This window comes from Salmo salar, chromosome 26 (genome assembly GCF_965601325.2).
Source record: "Salmo salar chromosome 26, fSalSal1, whole genome shotgun sequence".
NCBI lineage: Eukaryota > Metazoa > Chordata > Actinopteri > Salmoniformes > Salmonidae > Salmo > Salmo salar.
Window position 1 is genome coordinate 3823781 of NC_138316.1, and position 14554 is coordinate 3838334.

Consider the following 14554-nt stretch of genomic DNA (forward strand, 5'->3'; position numbering starts at 1 on the left):
GCTTTGGATAAAAGTGTCTGCTAAATGGCTTATTATTATTATATTATCAACACACAAACACTCACACACACTCCTCACCTCTCTACGGCCCGTCGTATGTGTCTCATCCAGGCGTTCCTCTCTTCTTTCGAGGAGGTGTGAACCTCGTACATTTCAGGCCCCACTGAGGAGGCAGAGATTAGGAACATCCCTCTCTCCTCATTGGCTACCTCTCTCACAATTAGCTTCTGCAGGGGGATGACTGGGGGCTTCTGGTCCTGGAGAGGGACAGTTTAAATAAGATCATTTTCTGGGAAAGAACACTACTGGCATCCTGTCTGACTGACGGTTCTCCCTGGCTCCCTGTTTAGTTGAATAGTTCTTCGTCTTTTCGTTCTCCTTTTTTGTTTTGTCTACTTTTCAGCCTGTTCTCTGTGAAGTACCGGAGTTCTGCATTTTTTGTTGTTGTTGGTAAAAAGCTAAATGATGGGGCTGGAGAAATGTATACACTCTTAAATTCATAGATGGAACTATGGATGCAAGGACTGACCATTCATGAAATTAAAATGATACTAATCCCAATCCCGGTACCAATCCCAGTTTACCCCTTTAAATTGCTCTTATGCCATGTACAGTTCATTTGGAAAGTATTCAGACCCCTTTTCCACTGTGTTACTACTCTATTTATTGGACATGATTTGGAATGGCACATTCGTAGAGCTCCGAGACAGGATTGTGTCGAGGCATAGATCTGGGGAAGGGTACCAAGACATTTATGCAGCATTAAAGGTCCCCAAACACAGTGGCCTCCATCATTCTTAAATGGAAGAAGTTTGGAACAACTAAGACTCTTCATAGAGCTTGCTGCCTGGCCAACCTGAGCAATCGGGGGAGAAGGGCCTTTGTCAGGGAGGTGACCAAGAACCCGATGGTCACTCTGACAGAGCTCCAGAGTTCCTCCATGGAGATGGGAGAACCTTTCAGAAGGACAACCATCTCTGCAGCACTCCACCAATCAGGCCTTTATGGTAGCATGGCCAGACACAAGACACTCCTCAGTAAAAGGCACAACAGCCCACTTCGAGTTTGCCAAAAGGCACCTAAAGGACTCTTAGACCATGAGAAACAAGATTCTCTGGTCTGATGAAACCAAGATTGAACTCTTTGGCCTGAATGCCAAACATCACGTCTAGAGGAAACCTGGCACCATCCCTCCGGTGAAGCATGGTGGTGGCAGCATCATGTTGTGGGGATGTTTTTTCAGCGGCAGATCAAGACACGAGAAGCACCTCATTGGTAGGGCTATTATTCTATCAAGACATGAGGAGCACCTCATTGGTAGGGCTACTATTCTATCAAGACACGAGGAGCACCTCATTGGTAGGGCTAATATTCCATCAAGACACGAGGAGCACATGAAATGCTCCTTTGCACCCCAGTATCTCAACTTGCACCTTCATCTTCTGCACATTCTACCATTCCAGTGTTTAATTGCTATATTGTAATTACTTTGCCACCATGGCCTATTTATTGCCTTACTTCTCTTATCCTACCTCATTTGCACATGCTGTATATAGATTTTATGTTTGTTTATTTCATGTGTAACTCTGTGTTGTTGTATGTGTCGAACTGCTTTGCTTTATCTTGGCCAGGTCGCAATTGTAAATGAGAACTTGTTCTCAACTGGCCGACCTGGTTAAATAAAGGTGAAATAAAATCAAATAAAAAGGACAGCTGGAGCACCTGATTGGCTAAGCATGAATAGTCATTGAAAATGGTGAGAAAGATATCCTAATACAGTGCCATTTTCAGAGAGATGAAAATGATGGTCAATATAGCTATTATGTCATCAATTGTAGTCACATTAAGATTGTAAGGCAAAATGCAGTGGTTACGCAACATTGCGATGTTGACGCATGTTCATTTCCATACATTTCAAACCTATAGCATTAACTATTCAAATCGACACAAACATGAATTGACGTCTGACATTTGTTGAAAGTAACGAGTATTACAAACCAGAAACATGGAGATAAGACAGATATTGTAAACTTCTCGCCAGCTGTTACGTCCGTCCCAGGGCTGTGTTACGTCCGTCCCAGGGCTGTGTTACGTCCGTCCCAGGGCTGTGTTACGTCCGTCCCAGGGCTGTGTTACTTCCGTCTCAGGGCTGTGTTACTTCCGTCCCAGGGCTGTGTTACTTCCGTCCCAGGGCTGTGTTACTTCCGTCCCAAGGCTGTGTTACTTCAGTCCCAAGGCTGTGTTACTTCCGTTCCAAGGCTGTGTTACTCTAGCTCCGCCAGCAGATACAAAAGTAACGTTGCGGAAGTTCTGTTCTCTGTCAATTCCACGACATGATCACTAGCAAACCAATGCAAGTCTTATCTGCAATTAGGAATGTCTCATGCCAAATCAAAAATTACAGTAAGTGATCATCGAACTGTATTGTTAACCTTTCGGTTACTGGACCAATGCTCTAACCACTAGGCTACCTGCCACCCCAATTACAGTAAGTTATTAGAGAACTGGTCTGCTGGTCTAGTAAACAAAATGAACGGAGCAAAGTACAGAGACATGAACCCGATCGAACATCTTTGGAGAGACCTGTAGAGTAGTACACAGCGTTGTTCCAGATCTTCAGTTTCTTGGAAATTTCTCGCATGGAATAGCCTTCATTTCTCAGAACAAGAATAGACTGACGAGTTTCAGAAGAAAGTTATTTGTTTCTGGCCATTTTGAGCCTGTAATCGAACACACAAATGCTGATGCTCCAGATACTCAACTAGTCTAAAGAAGGCCAGTTGTATTGCTTGTTTAATCAGAACAACAATTTTCAGCTGTGCTAACATATTTGCAAAAGGGTTTTCTAATGATCAATTAGCCTTTTAAAATGATAAAGTTGGATTAGCTAACACAACGTGCCATTGGAACACAGGAGTGATGGTTGCTGATAATGGGCCTCTGTACGGCTATGTAGATATTCCATAAAAAAATAAAATCTGCCGTTTCCAGCTACAATAGTCATTTACAACATTATCAATGTCTACACTTTATTTCTGATCAATTTGATGTTATTTTAATGGACACATGTTTTAGTTTTTCTTTCAAAAACAAGGACATTTCTAAGTGACCCCAAACTTTTGAACGGTAATGTATGTGTCGAGACGGTGTGTTAAATCCCTGACGAAGCCAATGTATCCCATTGAATCCATTTCAGCCATTACAGGGATGTGTTTGAGAGGTCATTACAAACATTGATGGGAAAAATCGACAGGCACAAGCAAAAGTATGAAAGAGTCGCAGGAGTAAAAATGGAAGCGATCAATCCAGTGAGATTTAAGTTACAAGTGGATTTTGCACCCCTCAAACACAGGAAATATATGGCTAAAAAAGACAGACCCTCAGGTGGGCGGGGCATGCGCGATGCTAGTTAGAGGTAGTTTCGCGAGCCAATCATGCTAGCATGCTAGCTGTCGCCATATACTTCCAGTCATTGTGCTAACAGTAATGAGTTCATCTGACTCCGGGGAAGTAGACAAAGGGCTTGATTGCCAAAATCCCGAAGCATCCCTTTTACAAATGCTTTTTCTTACTTTTTGGGGGATTTTTTTTCTTCCTTTTAGGTATGTAATGTAATTGCAGATAAGACACGAAGTAATGAAATAATGATTGGAGTGTAATGTAACGAGATTGACCAAACCGGCATACCACGGCAGCAAATATGAGTCTCTGGTCCTTCTCCTGCAGGAACACCAGGACATCAGTCAGCAGCAGAGCCAGGGTGTCTGCAGAGAGAGTGGGTGAGGGAGAGTGTTAGAATAGACACTGTTGTGGCCTAGGTTGGTGCAGCAGAATAAGCCACTGCCTCTGGAATGCATTCCGCTGCAGCATGGGTTCGAATTCGGCCCACTGCTATTTCAGAAACTCTCTCCTCTATATTTCCACTTTATCTATCCTATCATATAAAAGGAGTGGGACTGCCACATTCCTTTAAAAAAAAGAACAGAAAAAATAAATACCGTTATACACACACACACACTGACCTCACCCTACCTTTCAGTCTTCCCGTAGCAGTTTTCCAGTAGACAAGTCCTTTGTGCTGTAGCGCCCTCTGTTGGTGTTTTCCTAGCAGGTCGTCCTTGCGGAACACCTCGCCGCTCTTCAGCTTGGCCAGGCTCTTGTTCTCCACGCGACTCAACACCTCCTGCAGCTCCTGGGCTTTCTCGTACTCACTCACACTCATGTCCACTGCAGTGATGATGTCACGCACATGAGTGAGTGCCCGCGACAGCTCAGTGTGCTCCTCACTGCCCTCTGGAGGTAGAAGGAACAAAACGCTTCAATTCAGCGGCTATATACGATCTATACTGGCATACTTGACAAAGTTTCATTGTATAGTTGTATACATAGTGCAAATAAGCACATACTTTCTCTCTCCCTCTCTCCCTCTCTCCCTCTTTGTAACTGACCGGGTGTATAGTGCAGTATCCTTTCCAGTAGTACAGGGTACTTGGTGATGCGCTGAGTCACTAACAGGATGAACTCTGGCACCTCCCTTCTTCTGACCAGAGAGTTGTTACTCTGTTGCTGAAGAAGAGACAACAACTGGTGTGTGTTGAGTGAAAGATATCGTCATTTTAAAGAGGAGCAGTTGCCAAACAACTTTTCCGGTTAAAAACAGCCTCAGTGGCATCGGTAGTCATAAGAAAAGTGTAATAACACACACAAAACCAAGATAAAATCATCGTGTTCAGTCCCTCCTTAAGGACATTATTGACCAAACATAAAAACCAAGTTGGACTAAAAAAGAAATCTTCCATCAGAAACATACTTTGACAAACACCTGGAACTTCTTGTTCTGCTGCTGCAGCTCTTTGAAGACTTTGACAGCCTCCGTGTGGTGACTACAAAACTCTCCGTACACTTGCTTCATCTTCACAGCATTGTCTTCTGAGAACTAACAACAGAAATAGGGAATATGAATAGGCCTTGAGTTGTCCAGAAGTGTGTAAATGTGGTGTTTGTATGAGTGTTCACAGTGAATGCGCATGTGTGATTAATAAGCATACAGTGGGGAGAACAAGTGCAAATTAATTACTTAAAAATCATACAATGAGATTTTCTGGATTTTTGTAGATACCGTCTCTCACAGTTGAAGTGTACCTATGACAAAAATTACAGACCTCTACATGCTTTGTAAGTAGGAAAACCTGCAAAATCGGCAGTGTATGAAATACTTGTTCTCCCCACTGTACATGCATGTGCTTGCATCTGTTGTTGTGTGTGCGTGTCAACCTGTTGCAACAGTATATCCCCTATACTGTGGATGCAGTAGTTGTGTGGGTGTCCGGGCTGGGCTGAAGCGTATCGCCGCTCCTGTAGAGATCCGAAGAGATTCCTGTGGAAGAGCAGGAGAGGATCCAGACAGGGAAAGATGCGAGCCACACACTCCCAGTCCAGTTGGAGCTCATCCAGCATCCCTCGACGAAACACCTCAGACATCACCGTCAGTGTCTGGATGTGGTGCAACTCTGTCTGCATCAGCTCTACACGGGGAGAGAGAGAGACAGAGGATTATGTATAAATGCTTGTGCACGCACACACGCACACACATGCGCACACACACACACCAACACACTGTAGATATGAGACACTGAAATGTGTTGCCATTCCTTTGTCATGGGTACATGACCATTGTACGTACACACACTCTCCCACATGCACACACACACACACACTAACATACCGTAGATGACATCCTGACGTTTGACGGTGTGTTTGTCGTGTTTTCTGCAGAACTCAGTTGTGACGGCCAGACTCCAGGACTCCACCTCAAACCCCAACAGGTCAGCCGATAGGTCACTGAGCAGGGGGGTGTCGACCGACTCTGATGGAGAGGGGGCAAAGGTCAAATTATTAGGAAAGGCACTGCAATAGACTAGCGTCCTGTCCAGGGGTGTATTTGTGCTTTCAGCTGCCTCACACTACAGAAACAGGAGATGGAACAGAAACAGCTCCTACCCTATGGGCCATTCTGGCTTGGACAAGGCTCCATCTGAGAAACTTAACACCCACATCTGCTGTTGAATCTTGTCTGTTTTGTATGTTTACAGTATGTGTTGATGATGTACTTTAACAGGTCTGGTCCTTCTAATACCCTGGTGTTGTGCAGTTGTACAGTTCAAGCCATTACCCTGTGTGGTGAGATGGTGGTCTATGGATGGGACGGTCCCTGTGACCTGTACCGCCTCTTCATTAAGGGAGCAGCTGTTCCACACGTCACTGGCCACACTGACCCCCACAGCATCCCTCAGCCTCCTAGAGAGAGCGAGACAGGATCTATTAGTGAAGCTGGAGAGACCTGTGGAGAGTGTGTGTGTGTGTGTGTGTGTGTGTGTGTGTGTGTGTGTGTGTGTGTGTGTGTGTGTGTGTGTGTGTGTGTGTACTCACCTGTCTGTAGACTCAGAGGGACTCTTAGATAGGGGAGCAGTCATATATTTTCTGCCTCGGGGCAGCATGGTGAGGAGGGAGGAGGAAGAGGTGAGGGAGGCAGGGGAACCCTCCCTCATCACTGAGTATGAGGGGGGACAGGAGAGAGGGGGGGGAAGGAACATGGCAAAGAGGACAACATTCATCCAGCTCCATTAGACTTGTATATAACAACAACAATTCTACTAATTGTGTTTCAAATGATCAAAACTGAGAATGTCACCTGATCTGACCTTGACTTCTTAACCTGACCTCTGTGTCACAAACACCCATAACAGGGACAAAGCTTCACACTGTAGTTATAGCGCAATGGCGCATTCATTCAGTCTGTGAGAAATGCTCAATGTCCTCACACTGCAGGCACACGCACACACACCTGGCCCCCATTAAACTTTAACACATTAACAGAGAAGAGGAGGGAGGAAGGGGGGAGGGAGGGAGAAGGAATACCTAACTTACTCGGCAGGAGAGATGAAGGAGAAGAGGAGGAGGATGTTGATGAATGGAGATAGTAGAGGAGAGGAGGAATGGCAAACTTACTGTGTGGGAGAGATTTGGTCTTTAACATCGCCACATTCTTCTCCAGAGGCCTCTGAGGACAGGATAATCAAATCAAGATTTATTAGTAGCACTTACTTAGTAGTTCATTATCAGTACATCTACTAGCCTTCTCTAATTTGCACATGAGATTGACTTAACAGTATGGGGGTGGTCCCGATAAATCTGTAGTTTGTCATATGCAGTGGCGACGCGTCATTCAGGGCAGGTGGGGCATGTTATTTTGCCATTAATACGTGTCACATATCAGTTTGCAAACAATATAAAAAAAATTAAAATCATTGAGTTAATAAAGCCGGTACACAAACTAGGTCTCTTTTTTGCTTTCATGAGTAAGGCAGCTTCAAAATGCAGGTTTTTCAGCCTAGCTCAGTGCTTTCTGTGTTGGTGTGGCAGCCAGTGGAAAATATGGAGCGTAGGGGTTGGTAAAGGAAGAACCCCATGAAATGGACAAAAATGAATGGCATCTTATTGGCATTGGGCCAACCATACACACAATCGCAAATAACACTCAATTGGGTGGCAGTTGGTCAAAAACATATTGCAAGTGTGTCACGCCCTGACCATAGAGAGCCCTTGGTTCTTTATGGTATAGTAGGTCAGGGTGTGACTGGGGGTGTTCTATGTTGTTTATTTCTATGTTGGTGTGCTTGGTATGGTTCCCAATCAGAGGCAGCTGTTTAGCGTTGTCTCTGATTGGGGATCATATTTAGGCAGCCATTTCCCCACTGTGTTTTGTGGGATCTTGTTTTTGTGTATGTGCCTGTTTGCACTTCACTGTCTTCACATTTCGTTTGATCATTTATTATTTTTGTATTTTGCTGTAGTTTCACGTTATAATAAAGATGTGGAACGCTACTCACGCTGTGCCTTGGTCCAATCATTACGACGAACGTGACAAAGTGGAACATGTCAAATGCCAGGTGTTATAAACCAAAAATACAAAAGGTGGCGAGCGAGCTCCACCATAGGATTTCATTTATGAAATGGTCAGAAAGTCAGGTCTGAAACGTGAAATCTTCAAAAAAAAAAGTTTTTATTTTACCTTGTAAAAAGTGTGTTTGGACCATTTAAAAAAAATAAATGTAAATTTTTCTGTCAATTATACACACACTACCGGTCAAAAGTTTTAAGAACACCTACTCATTCAAGGGATTTTCTTTCTTTTTACTATTTTATAGAATATTAGTGAAGGCATCAAAACCATGAAATAACACATGGAATCATGTAGTAACCCAAAAAATTGTTAAACAAATCTAAATATATTTTATATTTAAGATTCTTCAAATAACCACCCTTTGCCTTGATGACAGCGTTGCACACTCTTGGCATTCTTTCAACCAGCTTCATGAGGTAGTCACCTGGAATGCATTTCAATTAACAGGTGTGCCTTCTTAAAAGTTAATTTGTGGAATTTCTTTCCTTCTTAATGCATTTGAGACAATCAGTTGTGTTGTGACAAGGTAGGGGTGGTATACAGAAGATAGCCTTATTTGGTAAAATACCAAGTCCATATTATGGCAAGAACAGCTCAAATAAGCAAAGATTTACAACAGTCTATTATTACTTTAAGACATGAATGTCAGTCAATACGGAACATTTAAAGAACTTTTCAAGTTTCTTCAAGTGCAGTCGCAAAAACCATCAAGCACTACAATGACACTGGCTCAAGCCACAGGAATGGAAGACCCAGAGTTACCTAAGTTCATTAGAGTTACCAGCCTCAGAAATTGCAGCCCAAATAAGTGCTTCACAGAGTTCAAGTAACAGACACATCTCAACATCAACTGTTCAGAGACCATGTGAATCAGGCCTTCGTGGTTGAATTGCTGCAAAGAAACCATTACGAAAGAACACCAATAATAAGAAGAGACTTGCTTGGGCCAAGAAACACGAGCAATGGTCTGGAGTCCAAATTGGAGATTTTTGGCTCCAACTGCCGTGTCTCGGTGTGGGTGAAGGGATGACCTCCGCATGTGTGGTTCCCACCGTAAAGCATGGAGGCTTTGTTATGGTGATGGGGTGCTTTGCTGGTGACACTGTCTGTGATTTATTTAGAATTCAAAGCAGACTTAACCAGCATGGCTACCACAGCATTCTGCAGCGATACGCCATCCCATCTGGTTTGGGCTTAGTGGGACTATCATTTGTTTTTCAACAGGACAATGACCCAACACACTTCCAGGCTGTGTAAGGGCTATTTTACTAAGAAGGAGAGTGATGGAGTGCTGCATCAGATGACCTGGACTCCACAATCCCCCGACTTGAGATGGTTTGGGATGAGTCGGAACGCAGAGTGAAGGAAAAGCAGCCAACAAGTTCTGAGCATATGTGGAAACTCCTTCAAGACTGTTGGAAAAGCATTCCAGGTGAAGCTGGTTGAAAGAATGCCAAGTGTGTGGAAAGCTGTCATCAAGGCAAAGGGTGGCTATTTGAAGAATCTCAAATATAAAATATATTTTGATTTGTTTAACACTTTGTTAGTCACTACATGATTCCATATGTGTTATTTCATAGTTTTGATCTCTTCACTACTTTTCTACGACTTAGAAAATAGTAAAAATAAAGAAAAACCCTTGAATGGGTAGGTGTTCTAAAAATTTTGATCAGTAGTGTATGATTACATTTTAGAGAAATGTAATCATCGAATAATGTAAGAGCTTTCATTGTCTGCTTATATCCCCCCTTTATTTATCCCACTGTAAGAACGGCCCATGTTCTGAATTCTGTCGCTGTACAAGTTCTGAACAAATAGTTATATTGACTATATCCGTCCTAGCTCTCTCATTAATGTCTTAATCGAAATGACAGATTGCCTCTTATTGTCACGGATCCCTCCGGAACTTTCATCACGCACACCTGCCCCTATTCCCACTTTATCTTGGCCAGGTCGCAGTTGTAAATGAGAACTTGTTCTCATCTAGCTTACCTAGTTAAATAAAGGTGAAATAAAAAAAAATTGCATTTGTATATATGTGCCCTTTGGTTTCCATGGTCTTGTTGATTATTGTTCCCATGTCCATTGGTCATGTGAGTACCTATGCGTTGGTGCAGCTGTTATGCTGCGTGCTTTATATATTGTGTATTACGGGTATCATCCCGTGTCGTTCAACGAGGTTTACCCTCGCTATTTTGTGTTTTGTATACATGTTTGTTTTGAGTGTATTAAAAACCCCTATCGTGTATTCCTGTGCCTGTCTCCAAATCCTTTATATCAACGTGACAGAATAATCGACCATTGAGGGAGACAGAGGGAATGGCCGGTCCGACAACGCTGCGACTGGTCTGTCCGGCGCCTGCCGTAACTCCGGCACCTGCTACTGGGTCGTCCGACGTCGCCACAACGGGTTCGTCCGACGCCACTGCTACTGGTCCGTCCGACGTCGCCACAACTTAGGCAGCAGCAACTGGCCAGTCCGACGACGACGCAACTTCGGCAGCTGAATCGTGTCCTGATCGACCCGCACTGCGTTCCTGCAATCGTCGTCGAGGCCGGTGTCATTGAGCTACTGGTGCAGCACTTCGGGAGGGGGGGTACTGTCACGGATCCCTCCCGGAAGTTTCATCATGCACACCTGTCACCTATTCCCACTGATTAGTATTTGTATTTAAGTACCCTTTGGTTTCCATGGTCTTGTCGATTATTGTTCCCATGTCCGTTGGTCGTGTGAGTACCTATGCGTTGGTGCAGCTGTTATATAAATCTTCGGGATCGGTGTCCCTTCCACGGGACGGTTGAGCTAATGTAGGCTAATGCGATTAGCATGAGGTTGTATGTAACAAGAACATTTCCCAGGACATAGACATATCTGGTATTGCCAGAAAATTGTAATTCTTGTTAATCTAACTGCATTGTCCAATTTACAGTAGCTATTACAGTGAAAGAATACCATGCTATTGTTTGAGGAGAGTGCATTTAAGAACATGAAAAGTTATTAATAAACAAATTAGGCACATTTGGGCAGTCCTGCCACAAACTTTTGAGCAGAAATTCAATGGTTCATTGGATCAGTCTAAAACTTTGCACATACATTGATGCCATCTGGTGGCCAACATCTAAATTGCCCCTGGCTGGAATAATACATTATGGCCTTTCTCTTGCATTTCAAAGATGATGGTACAAAAAAACACAAAAGAACGGTTGTTTTTTTCTTTGTATTATCTTTTACCAGATCTATTGTGTTATATTCTTCTACATTCCTTTCACATTTCCATAAACTTCAAAGTGTTTCCTTTCAAATGGTATCAAGAATATGCATATCCTTGCTTCAGGGCCTTAGATTTGGGTATGTCATTTTAGGTGAAAATTGAAAAAAAGGGGCTAATCCTTTAAGAGGTTTAAGCAAATCAGCCATATCAGCTATATTTTTTTTAAAGGCAGTAAATTAGGCTGAATGAACTGTTTCGCTGCTAGACAAGGCTTCGCTGTTAGCCAGGTGTAGCAGTGGACAGCTCTATGTAGGCCCTCCAACTCTTAATTACAAATTGGAAACTCGGGTAAGATCTGTGTACTCCAACTTCTCCGACATGCTGAACTCTGATATCACCTACCAAGGAAATTACCGTTGATGACAGAATTTTTTCGGCAGTTAATTATAAACAACAATATTTTATTAATCAAAAACAGCCTATTTACATAAATATGTTTTAGAACACTATAATTTGTTTGTTTGCGAGCATGTTAGCCGTAATTCCGGTTTATGGTTGAAGTAACAAGTCAGGTGTTAGTCAATTGTCATTCCCTCTGAATTCAAAGCACATGAATGCAAACAACTAAACTGAGTTTAGAAGTTGTATTTCCGAACACATGGCATGAATGTAGCATTAGTTCTCAGTGATATACAGTACTCATGGGGTCAAAGGTGAAATAATATGTTCAGTAGATGACCCATACCTTCCAACAGGCTGCAGCCGAGTCATGACAGCCCTTATGGACACTCAGAGAGCAGTCTAGGGAGGAAGTGACATTTTATGACTTTCACTCAGTATGTTAATTGTCACAGTGATCAGATACTAGTGTTCAGCAGAGACAATTGTGCACAGAGTTTGACCAAACTATCCTCCATGTTAGCATTAAAGATTATATAAATACATTCTAATTAGCAATCTTATTGGATTGGAATTGCTATCAAATTGCCTTGTTATTAGACATGGCCAAAGACCTGAGCAATGGTCCCCTACAGGGAATAGAGAGCGACAAAAAGTACAGCACTCACTGGTACACTGCAGCAACGCTTTCTCAGGGACAGGTTTGTCACAGGCCACATATACAGACAGCCCAGAGGGTCCTGAGGGAGAGACTGGCACAAACTGGTGTAGTACGTTAGTTGCTCCTGTCTTCTCCTTTCCAGTCTTCTCTTTTCCCTCCTTCACCTGCAGTGCAGAAAGCCACAGAGAAGCCAAAGCCATGGGTGGGGGGTATTTTATTTGATATACCAGTGAGGAAGAGAGAGAGCTTGAGAGAGAGAGAGATTAAGGCACAGTCAGATGTTGCTATTACCTGCTAATGTTGTGTAGACAGGGAGATATTCTATTGCACAGTAATATGTAGAGTTGAAGTCGGAAGTTTAAATACACTTAGGTTGGAGTCATTAAAACTCCTTTTTCAACGACTCCAGGAATTTCTTGTTAATAAACTCTAGTTTTGGCAAGTCAGTTAGGACATCTACTTTGTGCATGACACAAGTAATTTTTCCAACAATTGTTTACAGACAGATTATTTCACTTATAATTCACTGCATCACAATTCCAGTGGGTCAGAAGTTTACATACACTAAGTTGACTGTGCCTTTAAACAGCTTGGAATATTCCAGAAAATGACGTCATGGCTTTAGAAGCTTCTGATAGGCTAATTGATATCATTTCAGTCAATTGGAGGTGTACCTGTGGATGTATTTCAAGGCCTACATTCAAACTCAGTGCCTCTTTGCTTGACATCACGGGAAAATCAAAAGAAATCAGCCAAGACCTCCGAAAAAAATGGTAGACCTCCACAAGTCTGGTTCATCCTTGGGAGCAATTTCCAAAAACCTGAAGGTACCACGTTCATCTGTACAAACAATAGTACGCAAGTATAAACACCCTGGACTACACAGCCATCATACCACTCAGGAAGGAGACGCGTTCTGTCTCCTAGAGATGAATTTACTTAGGTGCGAAAAGTGCAAATCAACCCCAGAACAACAGCAAAGGACCTTGTGGAGATGCTGGAGGAAACAGGTACAAAAATATCTAAATCCAAAGAAAAACAAGTCCTATATCGACATAACCTGAAAGGCCACTCAGCAAGGAAGAAGCCACTGCTCCAAAACCGCCATAAAAAAGCCAGACTACGGTTTGAAACTGCACATGGGGACAAAGATCTTACTTTTTGGAGAAATGTCCTCTGGTCTGATGAAACAAAAATAGAACTCTTTGGCCATAATGACCATCATTATGTTTGGAGGAAAAAGGGGGAGGCTTGCAAGCCCAAGAACACCATCCCAACCGTGAAGCACGGAGGTGGCAGCATCATGTTGTGGGGGGGCTTTGCTGCAGGAGGGACTGGTGCACTTCACAAAATAGATGGCATTATGAGGAGAGAAAATGAAGTTGATATATTGAAGCAACATCTCATTACATCAGTCAGGAAGTTAAAGCTTGGTCGCAAATGGGTCTTCCAAATGGACAACGACCCCAAGCATACTTCCAAAGTTGTGGCAAAATGGCTTAAGGACAACAAAGTCAAGGTATTGGAGTGGCCATCACAAAGCCCTGACCTCAGTCCCATAGAAAATTTGTGGTCAGAACTGAAAAAGTGTGTGCGAGCAAGGAGGCCTACAAAATCTGACTCAGTTACACCAGCTCTGTCAGGAGGAATGGGCCAAAACTCACCCAACTTATTGTGGGAAGCTTGTGCAAGGCTACCCGAAACGTTTGACCCAAGTTAAACAATTTAAAGGCAATGCTACCAAATACTAATTGACTCTATGTAAACTTCCGACCGACTGGGAATGTGATGAAAGAAATAAAAGCTGAAATAAATCACTCTCCTATTATTCTGACATTTCACATTCTTAAAATAAAGTGGAGATCCTAACTGACCTGAAACAGGGAATATTTACTAGGATTAAATGTCAGGAATTGTGAAAAACTGAGTTTAATTGTATTTGGCTAAAGTTTATGTAAACTTCCGACTTCAACTGTATGTATAGCTAAGTTATTGTTTGTCATTGTATTCCTCGTGTTATTAGTTTTCTATTATTTCTCTTTGTTTCTCTCTGCATTGTCGGAAGGGCCCTTAAGTAAGCATTTCACTGTTAGTCTACACCTGTTGTTCAGGGAGCATGTGACAAATAAAAGTTTATTGGATTTTTGTGTGCTTTTCAGTGCACATGGGTATATGAGTGATTGTGTATAATGCAATGTGTTTTGGATCCCTCTGCGCTGGGGGTCTGTAGATTATGTTAGAGGATGTTTTCTTTGTGTCCTGTTGCTAAGATGTATGGAATGGAATTTTCCCTTCCCTGAGCAAAGGCACCATTCCCAG

The 14554-nt window shown here is 42.8% G+C and overlaps 1 protein-coding gene across 2 annotated transcripts in view; it reads right to left on the reverse strand.

Annotated features, from left to right (window-relative positions):
* LOC106587046 (rho guanine nucleotide exchange factor 28) overlaps positions 1-14554 on the reverse strand; it is an 89132-nt gene that overhangs the window by 15442 nt on the left and 59136 nt on the right. For both annotated transcript variants that reach the window (XM_014174918.3, XM_082969334.1), the window contains 12 exons: positions 12243-12399; positions 11921-11976; positions 7009-7060; positions 6430-6550; positions 6173-6297; positions 5726-5866; positions 5275-5525; positions 4811-4936; positions 4449-4566; positions 4033-4293; positions 3688-3764; positions 79-257 (listed from right to left, as the gene is read on the reverse strand). In XM_014174918.3, coding sequence (XP_014030393.3) covers positions 79-257; positions 3688-3764; positions 4033-4293; positions 4449-4566; positions 4811-4936; positions 5275-5525; positions 5726-5866; positions 6173-6297; positions 6430-6550; positions 7009-7060; positions 11921-11976; positions 12243-12399 — 1664 coding nt within the window. The remainder of the gene's footprint in view (positions 1-78; positions 258-3687; positions 3765-4032; positions 4294-4448; positions 4567-4810; positions 4937-5274; positions 5526-5725; positions 5867-6172; positions 6298-6429; positions 6551-7008; positions 7061-11920; positions 11977-12242; positions 12400-14554) is intronic.